This window comes from Canis lupus, chromosome 7 (assembly GCF_048164855.1).
Source record: "Canis lupus baileyi chromosome 7, mCanLup2.hap1, whole genome shotgun sequence".
Lineage (NCBI taxonomy): Eukaryota > Metazoa > Chordata > Mammalia > Carnivora > Canidae > Canis > Canis lupus.
In genome coordinates this window covers 61,729,535-61,751,872 of record NC_132844.1, presented here as the reverse complement: position 1 = coordinate 61,751,872, position 22,338 = coordinate 61,729,535, and the positions used below count along the sequence as shown (strand labels likewise).

Genomic DNA, 22,338 nt, shown 5'->3' with positions numbered 1-22,338 from the left:
ATCAACTTCAGTAAGTAAATAAGACTTCGCAGCCACTCTAAGTGTTGTCCTCACCTCGGAAACACTCCGAGGTCCTTTCCAGCTATTTTTTAAACAGTACATACAGCACACAAGCATCTGGAGCATCACCAGATTCTTACTATCATCCTGTAATAGCTATTATATACTGGATGTCTATTATCTGCCTGGTATGATGTGAGGTGCTTCTAAGCGATCTAACACTCCAAACTTAATAGATAGGTATTGTTTCCTACGTTTTACTAATGAGTAAACTGAGGGTTAAGTAGCCTACCCAAGTTTAAAGCAGTTGGGGGACTGAACTCTTCTTATCTGACTCAGGCCTGTCTCCCAAGTCTGTGTTTTCTCTACTCTACTACTCATTAATGTTGTGGTAAAACTAAATAATATACTATAGTAAAGGGGCAATGGTGGCTTTCACAAGTAGGAATGTTAGGAAATTAGACTACTGCAGATGCTTAACCAACTCAGCCACTCAGGTAACCCCTGAGTACTCTAGTATTTTCTAAGTAATAAGAGGTTACCTGACTAAGCTCCAAGAGGGCAGAGACTGCTTTTGGATGGATTGCTATTGTATACCCAGTTCCTAGCTCAGTGCCCCAGTAAACATGTTCAGTAATATTTTGATTTTGACTTGAATGAATAAAATAGTAATACCCATTTAAAAAAAAAAAAAAAAAAAGGAAATTAGACTACTGGCTTAAAATAATTGCTGTATATATTTGCTGTGGTATGTTCAGAGGCCAAAAGAACATGTAAGTGATTTGCTTTGAAAACATCAAAACTAGGCCCTGAATGAGTTTGAGCTGTGGCAATAGGAATAAAAATATATATCTCAGATCCAAGAAAGCAACAATGAACCCAGGGCTACACCTCAGTAAAAAAAACAAAAACAACAACAACAACAACAAAAACCACCTCACTTCCTACCTGCTTTGTGGTTCATTTCATCTGGTCCTTTTCTCTCATTACTTCCCTTCCCACATGGACAAGAGGTGGTAGTTGGGTATTAATTCTAATCTTCAGAATATGCATTTTTCTTGGGAGATCCAATTGAAAAAAGCCAGCAGGATGAAGAAATTATCTTGTTTATATCAGGAAGTAGGCTTCAACTATGCCAAATACTTTTGTCAAAGAAATAAATACCACTAGTTTTTGTTGTGAATGTAGTTTATTTGTATATTTACCTTAAAACAAGATATTAACATGTAGTGCTAAGTAATCTGGTTTAATGTGAAAACAACTCAAAGTAGATGCCCCTTTAAAAGAGCTCACATGGAGAGTCAATGGAGGCAAGTTTGCATAAATCATCTTATGATATGGTGATTAATATTGTTTGTAAAGAAAAAAAGCTTAGATGTAGATCTGTATTCAAGGAATTATTTCTTTTAAAGTAAAAATGGTCACTGATGGCCGCTTTGCTAGATATAGTTCCATTATATCGCTCTTGTTTTATTGACTAGTTCTTAATCCCGAGGCTTATACCTGGGATAAGTGTGCTTTAGGCATTTGTGAATGAACTGAATGAGGTCATGGGGCACAAGGCTATAACTCTTTTCTTGTTAATGACAGTACTGTAAGTCTGATGCACAAGCAGTATGCATTCAAAACACTGATACCTGATAGTAGGTCAGGGAAAAGAGAACCGGGACTCCGACTCCAGTTTATGGGGGGAAAAAATGAGAAGGCATAACTACCCCACAGATGAAGAAACCACAAAAGACATGGATACGATTGTGCTGTAAAAAGGAAATGAATCGCTCCCTGGCGGTTGATGCATTGGCAGTTTCAGCACACTGCAGCCTTGCCTCTTTCGGGGCCTTCACTCCGATTTAATTTCATGGAAAAGTAGCCATCTCCAAACAAAAAGAATGCTATTTACCAAAAGAAAGAGGCCTTATAATGTGGGACTTAATAAGGAAAAATATTTATCTGTGCCCTGCACAGTTTTCAAAAGCCATTACTTCCATTCAATGTTTGGTATTTTCTGCAGTGCTGGTTACAGAACAAAAGAAAAGCTTCCTGAATGAATGAATCACAGGATATAAAAGGTGATACAGTAATTTCTCGAGAGCTCAAATTCCTTAACAGTGATCCTTCTAGGCAACCTGGTAAGTAAGGGTTTGGGCAACAAAGAGTTCAGTGCATGCCGCAAACGTGCATGATCTGCTGCAGCACAGTGTATTAGTTTTCAAGAATGTCATGCTTAAATGAGGTAAAACTGGAGGTTACCATCCCCCAACTAGCATTTCCCAGCTTGCACTGAGGTAAATATGAAGAACTTTAACTGTTCAGTGTTAAATGAACCAAAATAACCGAAGGTTCCTTCCAGGTACCTCAAAAGAGAAAATGTGCGTAAGGAGTATTTCAAACATTCACGTTCAGATGAATGAAATGATACAAATTAAAATCAGTGCAAACTAGTAATTGACCAATAACAGAATAACAAAATATAGACTCGATTCTTTTTACAGATGGTAGTCAAAGTGTTTTGCTCACATTTGTTAAAATCAGACCTGAAATGATGATGTGTATAGAACAGGTACAGTGGTTTTTCACTATAGTCCAGTGTGTCATTAAAGTTCCACCCCTTGCTTTGAGCTGATCAGGGCATGTGGTAGGCTCATGTGGGCTCAAGAGAGCAGTCAGGTAGACTCACAGTCATCCCAACTGGAAGCCTTTCTATCTCAACATACATGTCCGACCCACCCTCGGGTCAAATGCCAGCACCAGTGGACTTGCTGAGACGTTAGGACTTGCCTTCTGCTTTTTCTTCTGGTACCATTTCCCAGACTGGCTCCTTGATGTGTTCTGGTAACCGTTCTAATTTTGTCTAAAAAGAGAAAAACAAAACTATGACATAATATGGACTTAGCTGAACTCTTTAGCCACAAATTGGACTTACTAATTTTGTTTCCCAAGTCCTCTTGTCTTCTTTGTTCCTTTTACCCCTCTCATCTTTGTGCAGGACTCATAAAACACTCTCACTCAGCCTATTTGATCCTCAGTGATCTCCAGGGACTGCCAATTAATGTGGACCCTATGTCTAGACAACCACTAAGAGGGAGGGAGTCTCCAGAGGCGGCTTGGGGAGGATGTAGGCCGCAGTGGCAGGATTCTGCTGGATTGCCACCGCTGCAAAGGGAGGCAGAGACCCCAACCACTGTGGCAACTCCACCTCTACTTCCACTACATGCCCTCCCCTCCACTCAGTGGACTAGGACAGGGCTGCAAAGTATCAAAACAATGCAGATCTCTCTCCAATGGGATACAGAAATTCAAGTCATACCTTTGTCACTTCCATGGCAACTCCTTCAGGTAAGTTTCGCTGAATATATTCCAAATAGACATTTGCTGTACTTCCAGTTAGATGTTCTAACTGAAATTTCAAACATGAAATTGGTTCAGGATATGCTATTAAAGCAGAAATTTTGAGTTTTTTTTTTAATAAAGTGGTACAGCCTTTTCTTCCTCTATGAAATCTTACACAGAATTCTTTTTTTTTTTGAGAGAGAGTGTGCATGCATGCAGGTAGGGGTGGGAGAGGCAGAAGAGAGAGAGAACCCCCAAGTAGGCTCCAGGTCCAGCGTGCAGCCCAACTAAGGCTTGATCTCATAACCCTGAGAGCATGACCTGAACTGAAATTAAAAGAGTCAGACGCTTAACTGACTGAGCCACCTAGACACCCTCAGAATTCCAATTTATTTATTTTTTCTTTTAAGATTATTTATTTATTTATTTATTTACACAGAGAGACAGAGGCAGAGACACAGGCAGAGGAAGAAGCAGGCTCCATGCTGGGAGCCCGATGCAGGACTCGATCCTGGGACTCCAGGATCATGCCCTGGGCCAAAGGCAGGCACCAAACCACCCAGGGATTCCCCAAAATTCCAATTTAAAAGGAAAATACCATGGCATCCAGGTGGCTCAGGTTAAGTATCCAGGTTAAGTATCTGACTTTGGCTCAGGTTATGATCTTGGGGTACTGGGGTCGAGCCACACGTCAGGCTTCACACTCAGAAGGGAGTTTGTCCCTCTGCCCCCTTCCTCCCCACTTGTGCTCTCCCTCTCTCAAATACATACATACATATATACATACATACATACATCTTTAAAAAAGAAAGAAAGAAAAGGAAGAAAATACAGATCTGGTTGACTGGAAGGTGGGCACATGGCCCAGAACACCTTAAAACCAGGGCTCTTTGAACCCAGCTGGTAAGCATGATTTTAAAGCAGTACACCTGCATTCATTTTAATAACATTTACTAATCATTTACTATGTAATGGGAGCATTCTAAGGGCTTTTGATAAATATCTCATTTAATCCTCACACTAACCTTAACGAGATGGGTACCACTGTTATTCTCATCCCACAGATGAAGGAATTGAGGTGCAGATCACATAGCTGGTACATGCCAGTACTTGGACCTGTCTGACCCCAGAACCCTTGCTCTCCTTAACCACAAGACTGTGTTGACTCTAGTGGATGCACAAACGAATAATGAAAAACTTTAATGTTTCCCATTGTGGACATGGAAAGCCCTGTTAGTGTGCAAAAAGAATCACTAGAACTATGTAAAAAGTTAACTAGAATTTTTAAAATTTAAGCAAAATTGTTCCAAGGCTTTATTATTGTATGCAAATTAGTCACCATAATCTTCATTGCTGAGTTAAGTATGAACTGCTCTAAAGGATGGCTTTACTTGATTCTGAGCTCCTGTCACTTACCTTCTCTTCTCTACAGCTATCAGCATCATGGGCTGACAGGAAGTCCACCCAGTTGACATTAAAGGAAAGTTACAATGTGCTAGTGTGAAACTGGACATTTCAAAAATGTTTGGGTGTCTGAAATGAACTCACCTCTAAACATCTGTAAAGTGTTCTCATTTCATACTGAACTCTGTGCTTCTTGAAAATATGTACTGATTTGAGAAGAGTAAATCGTTCTATTTTCCTTGGAGGTTCGTGTCTAAAAAAACAACGGGCAAAACAGCATACTTAAGCTAAGTGGTGTTAAAACCTGAGTCACTGATATCAAAGCACTATTCCACAATTTTATAGGTCAGGCTTAAACTCAATTATAGGCATTACCTACCATTTACAGACTTCCATTTGCCAAGACTGTCATGTATTAACAGCTGCTGTCATAAAGCTCAGGCCAAAATAAACACCATAGACAGTAATGGGAACAAATATTCCACAGACCCAAAAATGAGCCCTGGCAGGTAAGGGCACATGCATACGCCTTTGGTTTTTACCCCCTGAAGTCCTTTTTTGACCAAATACATGAACTGTGAAGAGCAGCACCAATGTGTTACTGTGTGTGTTGTTTTAGGGAAATGTACAAATGTATCAATAACCACAAAAGGCTCTAGGAAAGGTGTGCATTCCTTCTGTTTTTAAGTCAAGACTGGCAAAGCCCCAAATGGGCCTTGTTCAGCATCAGAAGGAGCAGGTGACAAGACAAAAGAGGTGCGGAAGGCTCCCCTTTATCCACAGTTTTGCTTTCAGAAGTTTCAGATGCCTGTGGTCAACCACGGTCCAGAAGCTGGTAACTCCTTCTGAGAGTCAGAAGGTCAATAGCAGCCTAACACAACATCCCAGTGCCCACTAATTCCCCTCACTTCAGCTCATCACCTGGCATTTTATCATCAGACATCATGCCAAGGGTGAGTACAGCACCAGAAGAGATTTTGCGGGGGGGGGGGGGGGGGGGGGGACGACGACACATTCACATAACTTTATTACAGTACACTGTTGCAACTGTTCTATTTCAGGACTAGTTACTGTGCCTAATTTATAAATCACTTCATCAAAATAAATAAACAAACAAACAAATAAATAAATCACTTCATCATAGGTATATATGTATAAGAGAAAACAGTACATGGAGGGTTCAGTACCACCCACCGTCTCGGGCATTTGCTGGGGGTCTTGGAAGTATCCTCCACGGATAAGGAGGAGGTTACAATAGTTATATTTGACCCACCAGAGATTTTTAGGGCCGCATGAAGCTCACCTTGTTCCTGTATGAAATGATTGGGTGAGTGATGTTTCTGAAGGCAGTTTTGAAACTCTGGCTATATCAGACAAAGATCAGCAGATCCAAGTTGTCTAAAAGGATTGCTTGTTCACCTAATTCACCACCCTGCCCTATGGAGAGTCCAGACGTGAGGACTTCTTAGGTTTCCTTATGTCTATACAGTTGCTAAATAAAAGATTTCCTTTATTTACCTTGTCCACTCATTCTAGTATTTAAAAATTTTCGTAGATAGGAATCCTGATTAGGATGATATGACAAATCTAAACTCTACCCACCATGAGTTTCTATGGTATTTTAAGAGCTCAGACCTAGCTGGGATCAGTACATTTTCCTGGTTGACCATTTTCCAGCCCCTAATAGGTCAGATTAGGAAAGATCATACTTACACTTTAATAGAGATACCAAGTTCTTTTGCAGCAAGCACGGCAAAATATTCATAACTGTCCAATACAGCCTTATCATGGCCTTTTACTAAAACTGACAGGCGCTTATATAATGTATCTGGTTCATCAGAAATGGTTATCTACAATTTTAAAATCAAAAAGAAAAGTTTCAGTTGTGCTTCCTCTAATATTTATAATTTGAAAATTTCATATATTATCCTCGAACAATTTCAGAGTTTCCTAATAAATGGAGAGAAAAATGCTGAGTAACATCTTAGTACTGTTAGCTTAATTTTCTAGGAACTAGGACATTCAGATCTCCACAATGACTCTTACAATCTGTTAAAATATAGTTTAAACCAAAAAGACTTTCAAGCAACTACAAAATCACTAAAGGAACCTTTAACTTCATAGTTATTGAACCCCAAATATATAATGGGAAAGGATTTTTGGATCTAGTCAGGTCAGAAGATTTGGACTGGGAATTAAACTTCCACTTCCAGCTGAATGACAACAGGCAAGTCAGAGAATTTCACTGCACTGCAGTTTGCTCATATATAAAATAGGATCATACCTATACTAGAGCTCACAGCATCATCACTCACAGCATCTCTGTAGGGAACTAATAAGTACACACAGATTAAAGTGCTTATAAATTATAAAAAACATTATTATACAAAGGCAAGCTGTTGCCATTCTTATTTTTTATTAGGTTTTATTCATGTGTGTTTTGCCTGCCCTAATAGAAAAATTACTCATTTCTAATTAAAATGTTATGGCAGTGACTGTATATTTAGCTTCTACCTCTTCCACTCTAATTCTTAAAGATCTTAGGAATAATGGGTTTGACATTTCTGACTTTCTTCCAAGAGGTGAATTATATTCACCTTCATTCATTCATTAGACCAATAATTTATCTTACTAATCCAATGATTCAGGGTTAAATTACTTCACTCCTGAAAGGAGATCTACTTAATAACCAGGAAGCTAGTTAGACATTTATTCTCAATTACCCCAAAGAAGGTTGCTGGAAGAATACACTGATATCCTGTATAATAACTTGGGGAACAAGCGAGTGGTAATACAGCCCTAAGATGTGTTTTGACTAGTCCATACAGGGTTTTAAAGATAGTATCAATCTGTCATGACATGAAAAATCAAGAGATCTTGAACAAAAATTTGGATTTAGTTTAGCTTGGAAAATTTAAGACCAGGTGACATCACTAGGTCTAATTTCCCAGATGGTAACATGGGGCTAGAGTAAGGAGCAGCTATCTCACTTAGAGCCACCCCACCACCTTTCCTCCAGGCCTGGCCCATGCAAACATTTGACTTGGAGACCCAGAGTTTATTATATGTACTGTCATGGAAATATATCCAGTATGTATTCAGTGAAAAAAAATCAAAAGAGCAGCACATTATGTAAAATACAATTCCATTTTGGTGTGCATGTGCACAGATGAGATGATTACACACAAATATCTAGAAGTCATTCCAAACTGTTAAAAGGGATTATTTTGGGGAGGTAGAACGGAAAAGATTCAGAATTTGTAAGGATTGTTTAAACCACAAATTTACACAAAAACTGGGTTGACTGAATCATGGTTTTCACTAAAAGGAAACAAGGTTACACAGATTTTCTACTTCTAGATTTTCTTTGCTTGTGGTAATGTTCTTCCTCACTGTGAACAGTCTGGGCCCAGGCCCAATGCCTTAAAATGAAAATAAAGACCTGAAGCCTACAAAAAAATTTTCTGTAACATAGTATCAAATATTCTGCATCATTAATTCTGACCACTCTTCACACTGTGCTGAACGAAAGCAAAAGTCTGCTTATTCCCACAGTTATCAGTTATTTGGGCTAAATAATCGATTCTTTGATTCTCTGAGAGATAATGCAAGCACCCAAGGACATTAGAGAGTACTTTACTTAGGCACACTGTGTACTTGTCGGCATTCCAGGACAAAATATTTTTATTCATAAAGTGTCTGGGAAACAATCCCAAATGAAATGATGAGAAAAGTTTATTGCTACTATAGCTCCTTACAAAGAAATAGGGAATACATACCGTAGGCTTAGTCAAATCCTTGGGAATATCAACATGTAGGCTTGAAAACTGTACCCATTTCATGCTGGTACTGCTATGTACGGAAACAAAGAAAAACCTAAGTGAAACAGCACAAAAGCCCGTTTCTTTATTCAATTTAGCACATCCAATTATATACTTACAGGAGAAAGCCACCATTTCTGGCTGTACTGCTCTTAGAACTATTTATAGAAAAATTCCTTGAACCCTAGAAAAAGGGAGGAGCATGTGTTAGAATTAAAGTCAATCCTCAAACATTCATAGTTTCCACTAAAAAAAAAAAAAAAAAAATCAAAAGATGTACAATGCTTCAAATTAAGGGCCATCTCATTATTTCAGATGAAGATACTAGGGTAATTAAAATGCCAGATTAGATTTCATTTAAAAACAAGAGGACAATGACAGAGTTGATAATCAAAACAGAGTTTCAAAATACTAGAGAATTTGAGCTTTATTTTTATTATTTTTTTATTTTTTGAGAATTTGAGCTTTAAAGCTCAGGAGTAAAAACTCTTTTAAAATGCCATTTATACAGCCACACACAAGTAATTCTCACAGTAAAAGAACACCTATGATTTAAATATACACAGGCATCAAGTAAAAAAAAAGAAGTGACTTTATTTTCCCATTAGATTTTGATAGACTAAATGTACTTCAATACATATCTTGCCTGAATATTTCCGAGCAATAAATGTCTCTTTATAATTTATTAAGAGTTGGAATAAGAATTCTAAAGAACCGTTTTTAAGCTTTCATACATCTTTTCTAGCATAGGTTTCTTGGATTGGCTGGGATAGCTTAGCTTATAAACAAACTGAAAATACACAGTGAAACGGATATCCAGCTTACACCACCACTATACCTCATACTCCCACCAATCTAGCCTTTCCAAATTCTTTATTGTCAACTCCCCCTGGTGGACAAAATTTCTGGTTGTAGGAGACTTACGGTACTACATGTAATAATGGATTTTGCCATTTGTTTTTCCCTTGAGCTTTCTTTTTTTTTTTTTTAAGTCAAAATTTTAATTTTATTCATTCAAAATTTTCATTATGTAAAGATAACACGGAAAAGGGAAATCTCAATTCAGGGGCAAAAGAAGGCCTTTTTGAGGAAAATGTGGGCCTGGAATTAAGGGCCAATAGCAAATAAGTGCTAGACAGTGCAGTTCGGGAAGGAGACAGTGCAGTTATCCTTTTCAAGCAATAGAATCAAAATTTATTACATTGGTTAATCTCCCTTGAGCTTTCTTGAGATTTAAAAATGTGACCTGAGAGGGGTGCCTGGGTGGCACAGCTGGTTGTGTCTGTGTCTGTCTCTTGGTTTTGGCTCGGGTCATAATCTCGTGGTCCTGATCGTGAGATCCAGCCCTGTGTGGGGCTGTGTATTCAGCAGGGAGCCAGCTTGAGACTTTCTCTCCTTCTCTCCCTCTGCCTCTCCATACTACACTCGCTCGATCTCTCTCTCTCTCAAATAAATAAATCTATTTAAAAAAAAAGTAACCCGAGACTCAGGTATAGTATACTTAAGATCCTTAAAAGTACTTAGAAGATGAAAATAACACGTTAGTACAAGTAAAACAAAACAACTGAGGGTCACCTGGGTATGTTTTAAAAGCCTATTCTTAGCTAATTGTCCTGTCCCCCCCTTCTGCACCCAAGATGGATGCAAACCAAAACTTTCACATTCTCCCTTGTATGAATGGAGAAAAACAAAGGAAAGGAAATCAGGCACAATATGAAGTAGTAGGAGATAAGTGCCATTTCCCCACACACCATCACAGAAGAAACTACTTCCCTGCACGTACACCATAGACCCCACAATCTGATGTGCAAAAGGACCACAGGTCTGAGTGCCTGGGTAGCTCAGTTAAGTGTCCAACTCTTGATTTGTTTTCCCTCTTTCCCTCTCTCTCTCAAAACAAAAACAAAACACAGGGCAGCCTGGGTGGCTCAGCGGTTTAGGGCCACCTTCGGCCCAGGGCATGATCCTGGAGTCCCCGGATCCCCCAGTATAAAAACTTCTGCTTTTAAAAGTTAGAACCTGGGATGCCTGGATCTCTGTCTCTCTCATGAATAAACAAATAAAATCTCAAAAAAAAAAAAAAAAAGAGTTCTTAAGTTGTTTTTGTTTTGAAGGGATGGAGCTGAGTCTGGGGAGTCTGGGTGTGCTTTAGTAGCTCAGAAATTCAACCTGTACCACCAGCTGACTTTTCTTTAAGAACACTGGTTCTCAAAGTATGGTCTAAGGATCTGAGGGGGCCATATTTCAGGAGGCCTGGGAGATTAAAACTATTTTCATAATAATAGCCGTTATTTGTAATTTTTCCACTCTCATTCTCAACCATGTACAGTGAAGTTTTATAGAGGCTGCATGCTATGTGATACAGCAACAGACTGCAGAAGCAGATATGAGAATCCAACTGCCCTCTATTAAGCCAGACATTATAGAGTATGAAAACTAATAAGGGGAAATCTTATCAGAGTAGAGTAGGGAGGCTGAAGGGGGAGCCATACTACTGAATGTCGATTATAGAAATTGTCAATTAAAGGCCCCAACAGGAAAAGATGTTCCCTGAGTCTTCTACAAGAAATTGACTACCTCTTGCAACTCAGCCAATGAAAAGCCATCACTCTCAACTCCTGCTTTTCTCCAGTGGACTTTCATTCAAAACCCCTCCTAACTTCTTCCCTTTTCCCCAGGAAATGTTTCTCTTCTTTGTTTATGGGACTTGAGATAGCTTTCATGTCCCAAACTGCAATTCTGTGTCATTCCCAAATAAACCAATTTTTACGGGTAAAATAGCTTTCTTTCTTTTTTTTTAAATAGCTTTCATCTTAAAGGTTAACATTATTTGATGATCAGAAGGGGGATGCAGGGACTCCTGGGTGGCTCAGTGGCTGAGCGTCTACCTTTGGCTCAGGGCGTGATCCCAGAGACCTGGGATCGAGTCCCACATCGGGCTCCCTGCATGGAGCCTGCTTCTCCCTCTGCCTGTGTCTCTGTGTGTCTCTCATGAATAAATAAATAAAATCTTTTAAAAAAAAAGAAAGGGATGCAGAAATGACCCCCAATAACTTCGAAGCTGGTGAGCAAAAAGGTGCCAGGGCCCACAGAGCCAATTAAGCTCACTGCTCTCTTACAAACCCTGGAGTTGGAGGCTAAGTTTCTCCTGGACTGTGATCTCTACTCTGTGTTCTGAGCTCTCCAGGCTTTATTTAGGATCTGTCTTAAGGCTTTGTCCTTTCAGAGTACTTGTCTGACCTTTGATCTGACTCCTTTTTGGAACCAGGTGGTTCCTGTTGGAACTGTGCCTATTTGAAACTGTGTTAGTTTTGGTCTACCTCCTTCCCAGAACTGGGCTGTTCCCACTAGTTCTCTGCTGGCCTTTGGTCTGATTCCTTTGGAACCAGGATGTTCCTGTTGAAACTGTGCTGTTCAGGAATTTTCTTTTTTTACTCTAGAGAAAAATCTCTAAGGAACAGGATCTCAGTCATTAAAATGCCTTGAGGGCAGCTCCCCTTCTGGAACACTAGTGGCTTTATGTTTAAACATCATGGTTCTCCCTCATGCCCATGTCTGACTAAATGAGCTGACTTAATCAAAAAGTAATTTAGAACTTCAACGGCCAATGAAGGGGAACTTCTGACTTCCTTAAAACTAAACCAGGCAGCCATGTCTCTAAAATTGTCAAACCTGAATGAGATGTCTATTTTGACTGTATCTTAAAATCTTCCAAACATTACCAAGGAATCTAAAACTGCCTCTCTGCAAGATACAATTTCTAAACTGAGACGAAGACAAAAAGACTCTTAAGGTCTGAGACCCCCACCCTTCCCAGGAGTGTGGCAGCCACTTTATGCTCAGGCCCCACCGGTGGTGCTATCACCCTCCTTCCCATTCTGCCGCTTCCATCCCCTCTACACCTTCAACCTCCCCATTCTAATTCTCTCACCAAACTTCCTTTTGTATCTGAACCTCGCCCTGCTTCCTCTTCTACTGAACCTATAAAAACCTGCCCCTTTAAAGTTAAATCTTTACAGCTTCACACAGCAGCATCATAGCCAATGAGGTTTACCCGAGGTGCGATTATTGCTAATTAGTCTTTTTTTTTTCAAGATTTTAAAAACTTTTTGAGAGAGAGAGAGAATCTTAAGCAGACTCCCCACTGAGCACAGAGCCCGATGCAGGGCTTGCAGGGCTCGATCTCATATCTCCAAAATCATGACGGGCACGGAAATCAAGTTGGGACGCCTGACTGAGCCATCCATGTGCCCCTACAGTTAAATCTTCTGAGGATCAAAATAACCCCTAAATTTCTTATGTTCCCTGGAATGATGCTGAATTGACAGCCATAGTTAAAGTTTCCTATAGTGACTGAGAACCCCCATAGGTTTGCTGAAGCATCTCACATATTCAAACTTACCAACCTGGTTTCTCAGATTTTTTAGCAATTAGTCCACATGCATGTTGGTGAGGGCCAGGCCAAATACTGGCTATAGCTAGCCTGAAGGGAATACCTTGAAAGGAGTTTAGAGAAAAAGATCTCTAACTTTTTTTTTTTTTTTTAAAGATTTTATTTATTTATTCATGAGAGAGAGAGAGAGAGAGGCAGAGACACAGGCAGAGGGAGAAGCAGGCTCCATGCAGGAAGCCTGATTGGGACTCGATCCTGGGACTCCAGGATCATGCCCTGAGCCGAAGGCAGGCACCAAACTGCTGAGCCACCCAGGGATCCCAAATCTCTAACTTTTGGCAAGATACTAGAACATTCACTGGAAATCTCCTCCAAACAATTACAGTAGCTTTTTCTAAGCCTGTTGATGGGAACAAAATTCAGTCTTGCAGACAAAAGCCTGATGAACTTTTTCCTATTATAACTGATTTCAGATTGTTTTCAAAGAAAATTCTGGTCTCCCTTTTGATGCTGAATCTATCAGGGTAGCATTTAACTATGTTTTTTTTTTTAATATTTTATTTATTCATTTATGAGAGACATACAGAGAGAGGCAGAGACACAGGCAGAGGGAGAAGCAGGCTCCCTGCAGGGAGCCCGACGCAGGACTCGATCCCTGGTCTCCAGGATCAGGCCCTGGGCCGAAGGCGGCACTAAACCACTGAGCCACCAGGGCTGCCCTTAAACTATGCTTCTTAATGGGCTGAATGGGGCTAACTCAGTTAAAAAAAAAAAAACCAGGATGGAGTGGGAAACTGTCCACTCCTGATTTAATTTGGCAAACCAGCTTGCTAGTACTCTAGGGGAGTCACTTAAAAGAAAGACCATTACAATTCTTAATTTTTCTTCTTCTTTTTTTTAAAAGTAGGCTCAATGTCCAGTGGGGAGCTCAATGCAATGTGGAGCCCAATGCAATGTGGAGCCCAATGAACTTATAACCCTGAAATCAAGACCTGAGCTGAGATCAAGAGTTGGACACTGAACCAACTGAGCCACCTAGGTGCTCCAAAATTTTTAATTTTCAACTCTAATAAATGAAGGCCCTTAAACAAACCCCAAAACTTGTTTCTGCTATTATTGTAAAGAGCCAGGACACTGGAAGAAAGATTGTTACCATCTGAAATGTTCAAGGTGCCTTCACTGCTCTACAGCCAGCCTTTCCAATGTCCTCATCCCCACAACAGGGCTTCAAGGAACTATAGGGGCTCTTCCCAAACCTCCCTCATACTTGGCTCAGACTTTCTCTTCCTTATTGTCTGCCTGTTTTTTTAAAGATTTTATTTACTTATTCATGAGAGATGCAGAGAGAGAGAGAGACAGAGAGAGATACAGGCAGAGGAAGAAGCAGGCTCTCCTCAGGGAGCCCAACGCAGGACTTGATCCCAGACCCAGGGATCATGTCCTGTGCCGAAGGCAAATGCTCAACCACTAAGCCACCCAGATGTCCCTCTCTGTCCTTCTTGACACCAGAACTTCACTCTTGGTGCTTCCCTTTGCTCTAGGCCCTTTGGGAGAGACATACCCTTTTGTCCTTAGTTCCTCTGCTCCTATTCATTTGTTAGGCTGAGATTTTCTTTTTTTTCTTTCTTTTTTTTTTTTTAGAAATACATCATGCTAGAATTTTTTTCTCCACAGAGATGGAAATGATTCTAGAATTTGACAGTAGTAATCAAAATGGCCAACCAGGGGGATTCAAAGACCTTTTGACATCTTATTTTCTCCATGTCTGACAGCATTGCAACTGCATCTGGGGACACTGTCAGTCCCTATTGGGACAAATCCTCTTTCTGGACAAAATCTTCAACTGATCAGCAGAATCCATAATGCACTTCCCATCAAGATTCAAATAGATCTCTCAAAATCTCTCCCCAGAGCGCCTGGGTGGCTCAGTGGGATTGAGCCTGCATCAGGATCCCTGCAGGGAGCCTGCTTCTCCCTCTGCCTATGTCTCTGCCTCTCTGTCTCTTATAAATAAATGAATAAAATCTTTAAAAAAACATGGGACACCTGGGTGGCTCAGTGGCTGAGCATCTGCCTTTGGCTCGGGGTATGATCCCAACGTCCTGGAATCGAGTCCCACATTGGGCTCCCCACAGGGAGCCTGCTTCTCCCTCTGTCTGTGTCTTTGCCTCTCTCTCTCTGTCTCTCATGAATAAATAAAACCTAAAAAAATAATAAAGTTAAAAAAATAAACAAACAAAAAACACCTCTCCCCAGATTTAATGAATACCCTATTGAGGCCCTGCAAGGCATCAAGCCTGTAACAGAAGATTACAAAGTTCAGGGTTTCATTATCCCCTGCACTAGTCTGAGTAATACGCCTATTTTTCCTGTGAGAAAACTCAATGGCCAACAATGGAGGCTTGTCCAGGGCCTCTAAACAATGTAATTGTTATCCCCTGGCACCCTGTTGTTTCTATCCCCCTTTGTTGATGACATCCATTCCCACCGAAAGCAAGTTTTTCACTGTAATTGACCTACAGAGTTTATTTTTTAGTATTCCAGTTGGTAAGGATAGCCAATATCTTTTTTCTTCCATTTGGGAGAGATGCAAAGACACCTGGACAGTTAAGAGTTGCACAGAGTCCTTACTTTTCACCAAACAGATCTGGATGACAGAAAGTTTTCTGCAGCCTCTACTTTGTTATAACAAAGATGATTTGCTTTTCTGCTGTCCTTCTCAAATCTCTTCTCAGTAAGATAGCATCTACCTATTAAAGCTTTTGGCCTTAAAAGAACACAAAGGCTCCAAAGAAAAAAACTGCAGTTTGCTCAAATTCAGGTTTGACAGTTAAAGTGCCTAACCTCAGAACAAGGACTACATTTGGATCTAAGTAGGACTTTTGCCATCTTGAACTTTCCAAACCTCAAAAAAAGTGCCAATTATGAGGTTTTCTCGAACTGGCTGGCTACTGTCAAAATTGGATTTGAAATCTCTTTTATGGCTCAAGCTCTATATGCTTTACTAATAAAAGAAAAATGACAAATCCAATCCTATTATTTGGAAAAACTAAGAAGACAATGCTTTGGGGACTTTAAAGAAAAGCCTAATAAAGCCCCTGCCCTCAGACATCCTAATTACCAACTTCTCTTTTTATTCTGTATGGGGAGGGAGAGGGAATACCCTTGGGAGTACTTACCCCAAAACATGGGGTTCATGATGGACCTATAGGGTACTGTGCCCAATAACCAGACCCTTGTACAGGGGGATATTACCCTAGCCTCTGAGCCATTCTTGCCCCTGGACATAGTTAAGGCCACTGAAGAAATAATTATGGGATCTCCTTTAACTGTCCTTGAATTTTAGCTAAGGATAAAGCTGCAAATTTATACCAACGGTCAGTATGCCTTTAGGGTAGCTCATGCCTTTGGAATGTTAGTAAGCAGTCAAGAAGTTTCCTAATCTCCAATGGGGATAAAATTTAAAACATCTCCTGTATCCAAAATTTATTCGATACCATACTTTGGCTGGCTGCTCTGTTATTAAGGTACCCAGGCATTCCAGACTCAACTCCCTGGGCACCAAAGGAAATCATCTCACTACTATTTCCAACAAAAATGCTGCTTTCAAAGAAATCAACAGCCAAACCTCTGTCATGGTTCAAAGGGATGTTCCCCCAAATGATAATTTGGAAAAATTAACCAGAGATACCCAAAAATTGGCCCCAGAGAGGGAAAAACAATATTGGAAATACAGTTAATTGTTGGCTCTCTAAAAAGAGACCTGTGGTTTGGATCAAATAACAATCTGGCCTTACCAGAAATTCTAACATTCCCACTACTTAACACTGTGCATGTACTAAGCCATTGGTCTACTGACAAAATGAATGTCATGAACAAATATTCATGGGGAGACATTAATAAGGCTGCAAAAGGTGTCTACCTCACTCATCTCACCTATCCAAAGTACAATGCAGAGAAACCTGTTTGTGTGAATTTCATACAGCTCCCCCACCCCATGGATATAAATGTTTTAGTCATGGTTTCTACCATTCTCACTGAACTATAAGCTTTCCCTTGTAGACAGGTGACTGTTTCTTCTGTGGCTAAAATTCTGGTTTATTCCTACCAGGGGAAACCCCTCTTGCACTTCATGGTAATTGGGGAACCCATGTTACCAGTCTGGTGCTTTGACAAGTCTGTGCTGTTTGGCCTGTTACTGTGTGTGTATTCAATCCTCAGGGTTAACCTCACTAATGGTACTATTAAGACTCAATTGGTAAATCTGCAGACTCTCCAAATATCTTAGCCAAAAGCACTGCCGTTGGTCCTTCTGAATCTCAGATCCACCCACTCTGGAACTCGGACTCTCGCCCTTTGAGCAGTCACAAGATGCTCAATGCACCTGGCCCCTGTTTCCCTGGCCCGTGATTGACAAAAGGAGATAGATCTCACATCTTAAAGACCTAATTACTTCTATTAAAAACAACCACGCTTTGGTAGAGCAATCTCTCCACAGTTCACTCCTGGAGACAGGCCTTAACTATCACACCAGCACACTTTGCAACCTGGAGATTCCATCTATTGAAAAAGATACGTCCAGAAAGACTCTGTTTAACCTCTCTGGAAGGGACCTCATCAGCTACTGCTAACCAACCCCTGTGCTGCCAAACTCCAAGAGACAGACTAGACTCCGGGGTTCACATGACACATCTTAAAAAAAAGCAACAGGGATTCCTGGGTGGCGCAGCGGTTTGGCGCCTGCCTTTGGCCCGGGGCGTGATCCTGGAGACTCGGGATCGAATCCCACGTCGGGCTCCTGGCATGGAGCCTGCTTCTCCCTCTGCCTGTGTCTCTGCCTCTCTCTCTCTATCATAAATAAATAAAAACATTAAAAAAAAAAAAGGCAACAAATCCTGACTACACCATCTGATGACCTAAAAGTAAAGATTTCCCAGAACTGAAGTAGATGACATCTGAAGAGACAGCTTTTTCAAGATGTCCAGCCCAGGCCTGTATACCTTTTCCTCACTGTTTACTTCTATTTTCTCTCTTGTGCAAAGAAAGTGCCCTTGTCTTCATTTCCCAAACCCTGTGAAAGAGGGAAACCTCTTCCTCTGATTATGGCTTTGGAAAACAGCCTCATCATGATCCTGTGACAAATTAACCTTTCATCGCTTGTTCTGAAGGGTGAGAAGGTTTAGCAGTCACAAGTCTCCTTTTTCATCTGGACTATTAACTGACTCTGGCGTTTTATCTAAATTCATGGTCCTGAATTGGCAACCTTATGTGCTGTATTATTGGATTATATTTGGCTCCAAGCAGTTCTTTTGAGATAATACTGTTTTCATACATCTTTGACATCTTGCTGTTTTTATAATAAGTTCATTAGCTATTAGCTTCACCTTTATGTCTATATTGTATTTTCCCAAATGCACTCAGTTAATTCTTTCCATGTGTTCTTGCAGTATTCACTATTTTGTCTCATGGCTACTTTAAACAGGTACTTCCAGGAGGCATACATGACCACAGATTTGCCTCTGCAGGGGGAACTTTCCGTCCCTTGGCTGGAGTGCCAATAAATATTTCAGTTTGCTATCTTCAGACTTACAGTACTGGTTTAGAACCATCTAACAATTTGGAATTGTTATGTTACTTCTTTTGTTTTGTACAATTGAGTTTTGTACATAGCCTGTCAAACTTTTGTAAAAATGATATAACCAATAGAGATGCTCTCCAATGCTTACAAGCTTGATGATGTCGTGATAGATGGAAATGCCTGAACATTCCCCCTGCCACCCCTCATTACTTGAATGTGACCTCAGTAGGTTTCCAATCTGTGCTTTCCCTCAGACCTAAGACATGGCAAGCAGGAAAAATCCTTCCTGGCACTGAGGGACGCAACCACTAAACATGGAAACCTGACTCTCAATCAGCAATGTTTCTGATGAAAAAAAAAATTTTTTTAAGATTTATTTATTCAAGAGAGAGACACACACAGAGGCAGAGACATAGGCAGAGGGAGAAGCAGGCTCCTCACAGGGAGCCTGATGCGGGACTTGATCCCAGGACCCAGGATCATGACCTGGGCCAAAGGCAGATGCTCAACCACTGAGCCAGTCACCCAGGTGCCTGTGAAGAAAAAATCTTAATCAAAAGAAGAGGTGGGCAGCCCGGTGGCTCAGCGGTTTGGCCCCTTCAGCCCAGGGCGTGATCCTGGGGACCTGGGATCGAGTCCCATGTGGGACTCCCTGCATGGAGCCTGCTTCTCCCTCTGCCTCTCTAATAAATAAATAAAATCTTAAAAAAAAAAAAAAGGAATAAGAAGAGATAAAAATAAAGGGAAACCTCACTCAAGTAGAGTTGGGAGGCTAAAAGAGGGACCCACACTACTTAACATCAATTACAGGAAGAATTGCCAATTACAGGTCTCAACAGAAGAATCAACAGGAAAGAATGATCAATCACAGGCCCCAACAGGAAAATATGTATACATCTTGCATCTTCTACAAGAAACTGACTACCCTTGCAATTCTGGGAAGGAGCAATCATCATCACCCTGAACTCTTGCTTTTCTCCAATGGACTTCCATTCAAAACAGCCCCTCCTAACTTCCTCCTTTCTAAAATAATATGCCTCTCCTTTGGGGGTATCCGTGTGGTTTTGCCATACCTTGCATGTCCCAAATTGCAACTGTCATTCCCAGATAATCTAACTTGTGCTGGTAAAGTAACTTTTATTTTTAAGGTTAGCAGATCTACAAAACAAAAACAAACAAAAACAAAAACAAAAACAAAGAAAACCAAACAACAACAACAAAAACATAAAACTGCCGCTCTTATCGCGGTTTTGAAAAATTTAAGTCATTTTCCCGTAAAATGTTAATTAACATAGGAGTTGATTTTATTTTTAAGTGAATAAGCATTGAGATTCTCAGTTTGGTTTTCTGATATGCTAAATACCCATAGCTAAAACCCACAAGAACAAAAAGCTCTTTGGAGTCCTCAACCAGTTTCAGAGAGTTAAGAGGGTACCGAGGCCAAGTAATTTGAGAACCACTGCTCAAAGTCTTGCTTGGTCTCCGAAGAACGGCACGGAGGATCCTTAACCCATTCCTATGACTTCAGCTACTCCCATCTAATCTCAGAACCCCCGGATATCAGAAAAGCATCCCACTTTGGTTCCATAAAGAAGATCTTGTAGCTGAGATTAGCTCAGCCCCTAATCTTACCGAGGTAATCCTTCTCTGACCTTCCGTTTATTTCGCAAATCTGAAAGCAGCGCTTTGGAATACATGTTGTTCAACATTCTTTCTAGCTCTAACATGCTACGATTCATCTTGTTCCCGTCTTTGCCCTCTTATGTTTTATTCCACGAGAGAATTTGAAATAATAAGACTGGCCCCTTTCTCGCCACCTTCCGGCAAACAACACGCCAGGATGCGGAGTAAATATCGGGAGAAAATTCCAGATGGCCGGCACGACACCTGGCACTCAGAATTCGTGGCTGCTGTCCTGTCAGCCGGCTTAGCACCCCCAGCCCGCCAGGTACCTGCCACAGACGCCGGCACATGGAGCCCAGCGCTGCCCGCGCCGCCATCTTGCCGTCTCGGCCTCCCAAGACCGCTTCCGGGGTCACAGCCGCGGCCTCCGACCATAGAGTTCCGCATAAGGAGAGAGTGTAGCCTAGAGTTCCGGCGCAGAAATAACCATAGAGACTTGATTCTACGCTTTTTGAGGGTGGGAGTGAGAGCACAGCCCGTAGGGCCGGTGGCCTGGCCGGTGCCGGGTCCTGAAAACATTGCTTCAGCCCCGTCTCCATAGTTACCAAGTTCCTTTTTTTTTGTTGTTGGAGGCACCGTAACACATGCTTTGAAAAATGTACATAGTTGATATATTGGCAGCAGTTATTTCTGGGTAGTGGATTATCAGTGGTTGATTTATTTTCCTATTTCTGTATTTTTTTTTTTTTTAACAGAGTTTGTATTTCATTAGAAGGAAAAGTACCAGGGGTGCCAGGCTGGCTCAGTCAGTGGAGCATGTGACTCTTGATCTCAGGGTAGTGAATTTGAACCCCACCTTGGGTGTACAGATTACTTAAAATCTTAAAAAAAAAAAAAAAAAGGAAAAGTTTCATTGCAATGAGTCTAGATCTCAACCCTTTACCTCATTTCAATAGTCTTGCGATGTTCCTTCACCCTACATTCCTTCCCCCACAGCATTTGACGTTTTTGTGCTCCCACCATCCTGTACACCACTGTCCTACAGATCTTCCTAAGTCTTCCTTTCCTTATGTTACTCTAGTATTTCAGAATTTATCATTCCTGCCACTACCCAGTACCATAGACCAAAAAGTCTTAGAACCAAAAAATGTCTGGTTATTAATGTCCACCATAATTTAGTTCCAACCAAAAAGGCTTTTAACCGAGGTTTTCTATGATAAAAATCTCTTCCATTTATACAATCCTCTAAAGCTTTCTTTTCCCCAGGTGCTTTCCATAGATGCAATTCATCATAATGGAAAACTCTAGACTTAAAACTGGGAGATCTGGGTTTGCAACTTAGCTGAGTGACTGTGAGCAGGTTACTTGCCCACTCTGAGCCTCAATTTCTCATATACCAACTATGATAACATAGTTCCCACTTCAAATAGTTACTGCACAGAATAAATGAGACGCTGAGGTGTGATGCTTCGGTATGATGCCCAGCACATAACGCACATAACGATGCAAGGTAAATGTCATCCACTATTTGTAACATAAAGTTGCTTTTGGGGCGCCTGGGTGGCAGTAGTCAGTTGAATGTCCTTTTGGTTTCTGCTCAGGTTGAGATCTAAAGTTTGTGAGATTGAGCCCTGCGTCAGGCTCTGCATTTGGTAAGGAGTCCACTGGAAACTCTCTCCCCCTGCTCCTCCCCCAATAAATAAACAAACAAATAAACATACATACATCTTTTTTTAGGGGCGCTTGGGTGGCTTAGTCAGTTGGGCATCTGCCTTCAGCTCAGTTCATGATCCCAGGGTCCTGGGATGGAGCTCCGTGTTCGGCTCCCTGCTTCTCTCTCTCCCTCTGCTACTCTCCCCACTTGTGCTCTCTCTCTACCAAATAAATAAATAAAATCTTTAAAAAAAAAACTTTTTAAGAAAATGGCTTCTACCACATCTGTCTTGCAAGATCGTTGAACAGATTCAAAATAAAAAGATCAAGTTTATGAGAACATTTTGTACCATCTAAGTAAAGTACTATGCAAGTATATTCCCCCTCCACCCCACAAGTAGGTATCACTGACCCTACTTTATAGGCAAGCATGATTTTCCCAGCATCACTCAGACTGATGAGGATAGGAACAGAAACCAGTTTTGGGGGTCCCTCAGACTAGCCTCATTTCACTAGAACTCCATTCATGTGGGAGT

The 22,338-nt window shown here is 40.9% G+C and overlaps 1 protein-coding gene across 2 annotated transcripts; it reads right to left on the bottom strand.

Annotated features, from left to right (window-relative positions):
- Positions 1–1,170: 1,170 nt before the first annotated feature.
- MRPS10 (mitochondrial ribosomal protein S10) lies at positions 1,171–20,588 on the bottom strand. Of its 2 annotated transcripts, none has more exons than XM_072833017.1 (7): positions 20,479–20,588; positions 8,675–8,739; positions 8,514–8,586; positions 6,448–6,584; positions 4,879–4,987; positions 3,308–3,397; positions 1,171–2,851 (listed from the first exon to the last, which is right to left on the bottom strand). In XM_072833017.1, the coding sequence occupies exons 1-7, from the start codon at positions 20,524–20,526 to the stop codon at positions 2,768–2,770; spliced, it is 606 nt and encodes a 201-aa protein (XP_072689118.1). In that variant the 5' UTR covers positions 20,527–20,588; the 3' UTR covers positions 1,171–2,767. The 2 variants fall into 2 exon arrangements, with proteins under 2 accessions (XP_072689118.1, XP_072689120.1); XM_072833019.1 differs by having other exon boundaries at positions 8,514–8,583.
- Positions 20,589–22,338: the final 1,750 nt, after the last annotated feature.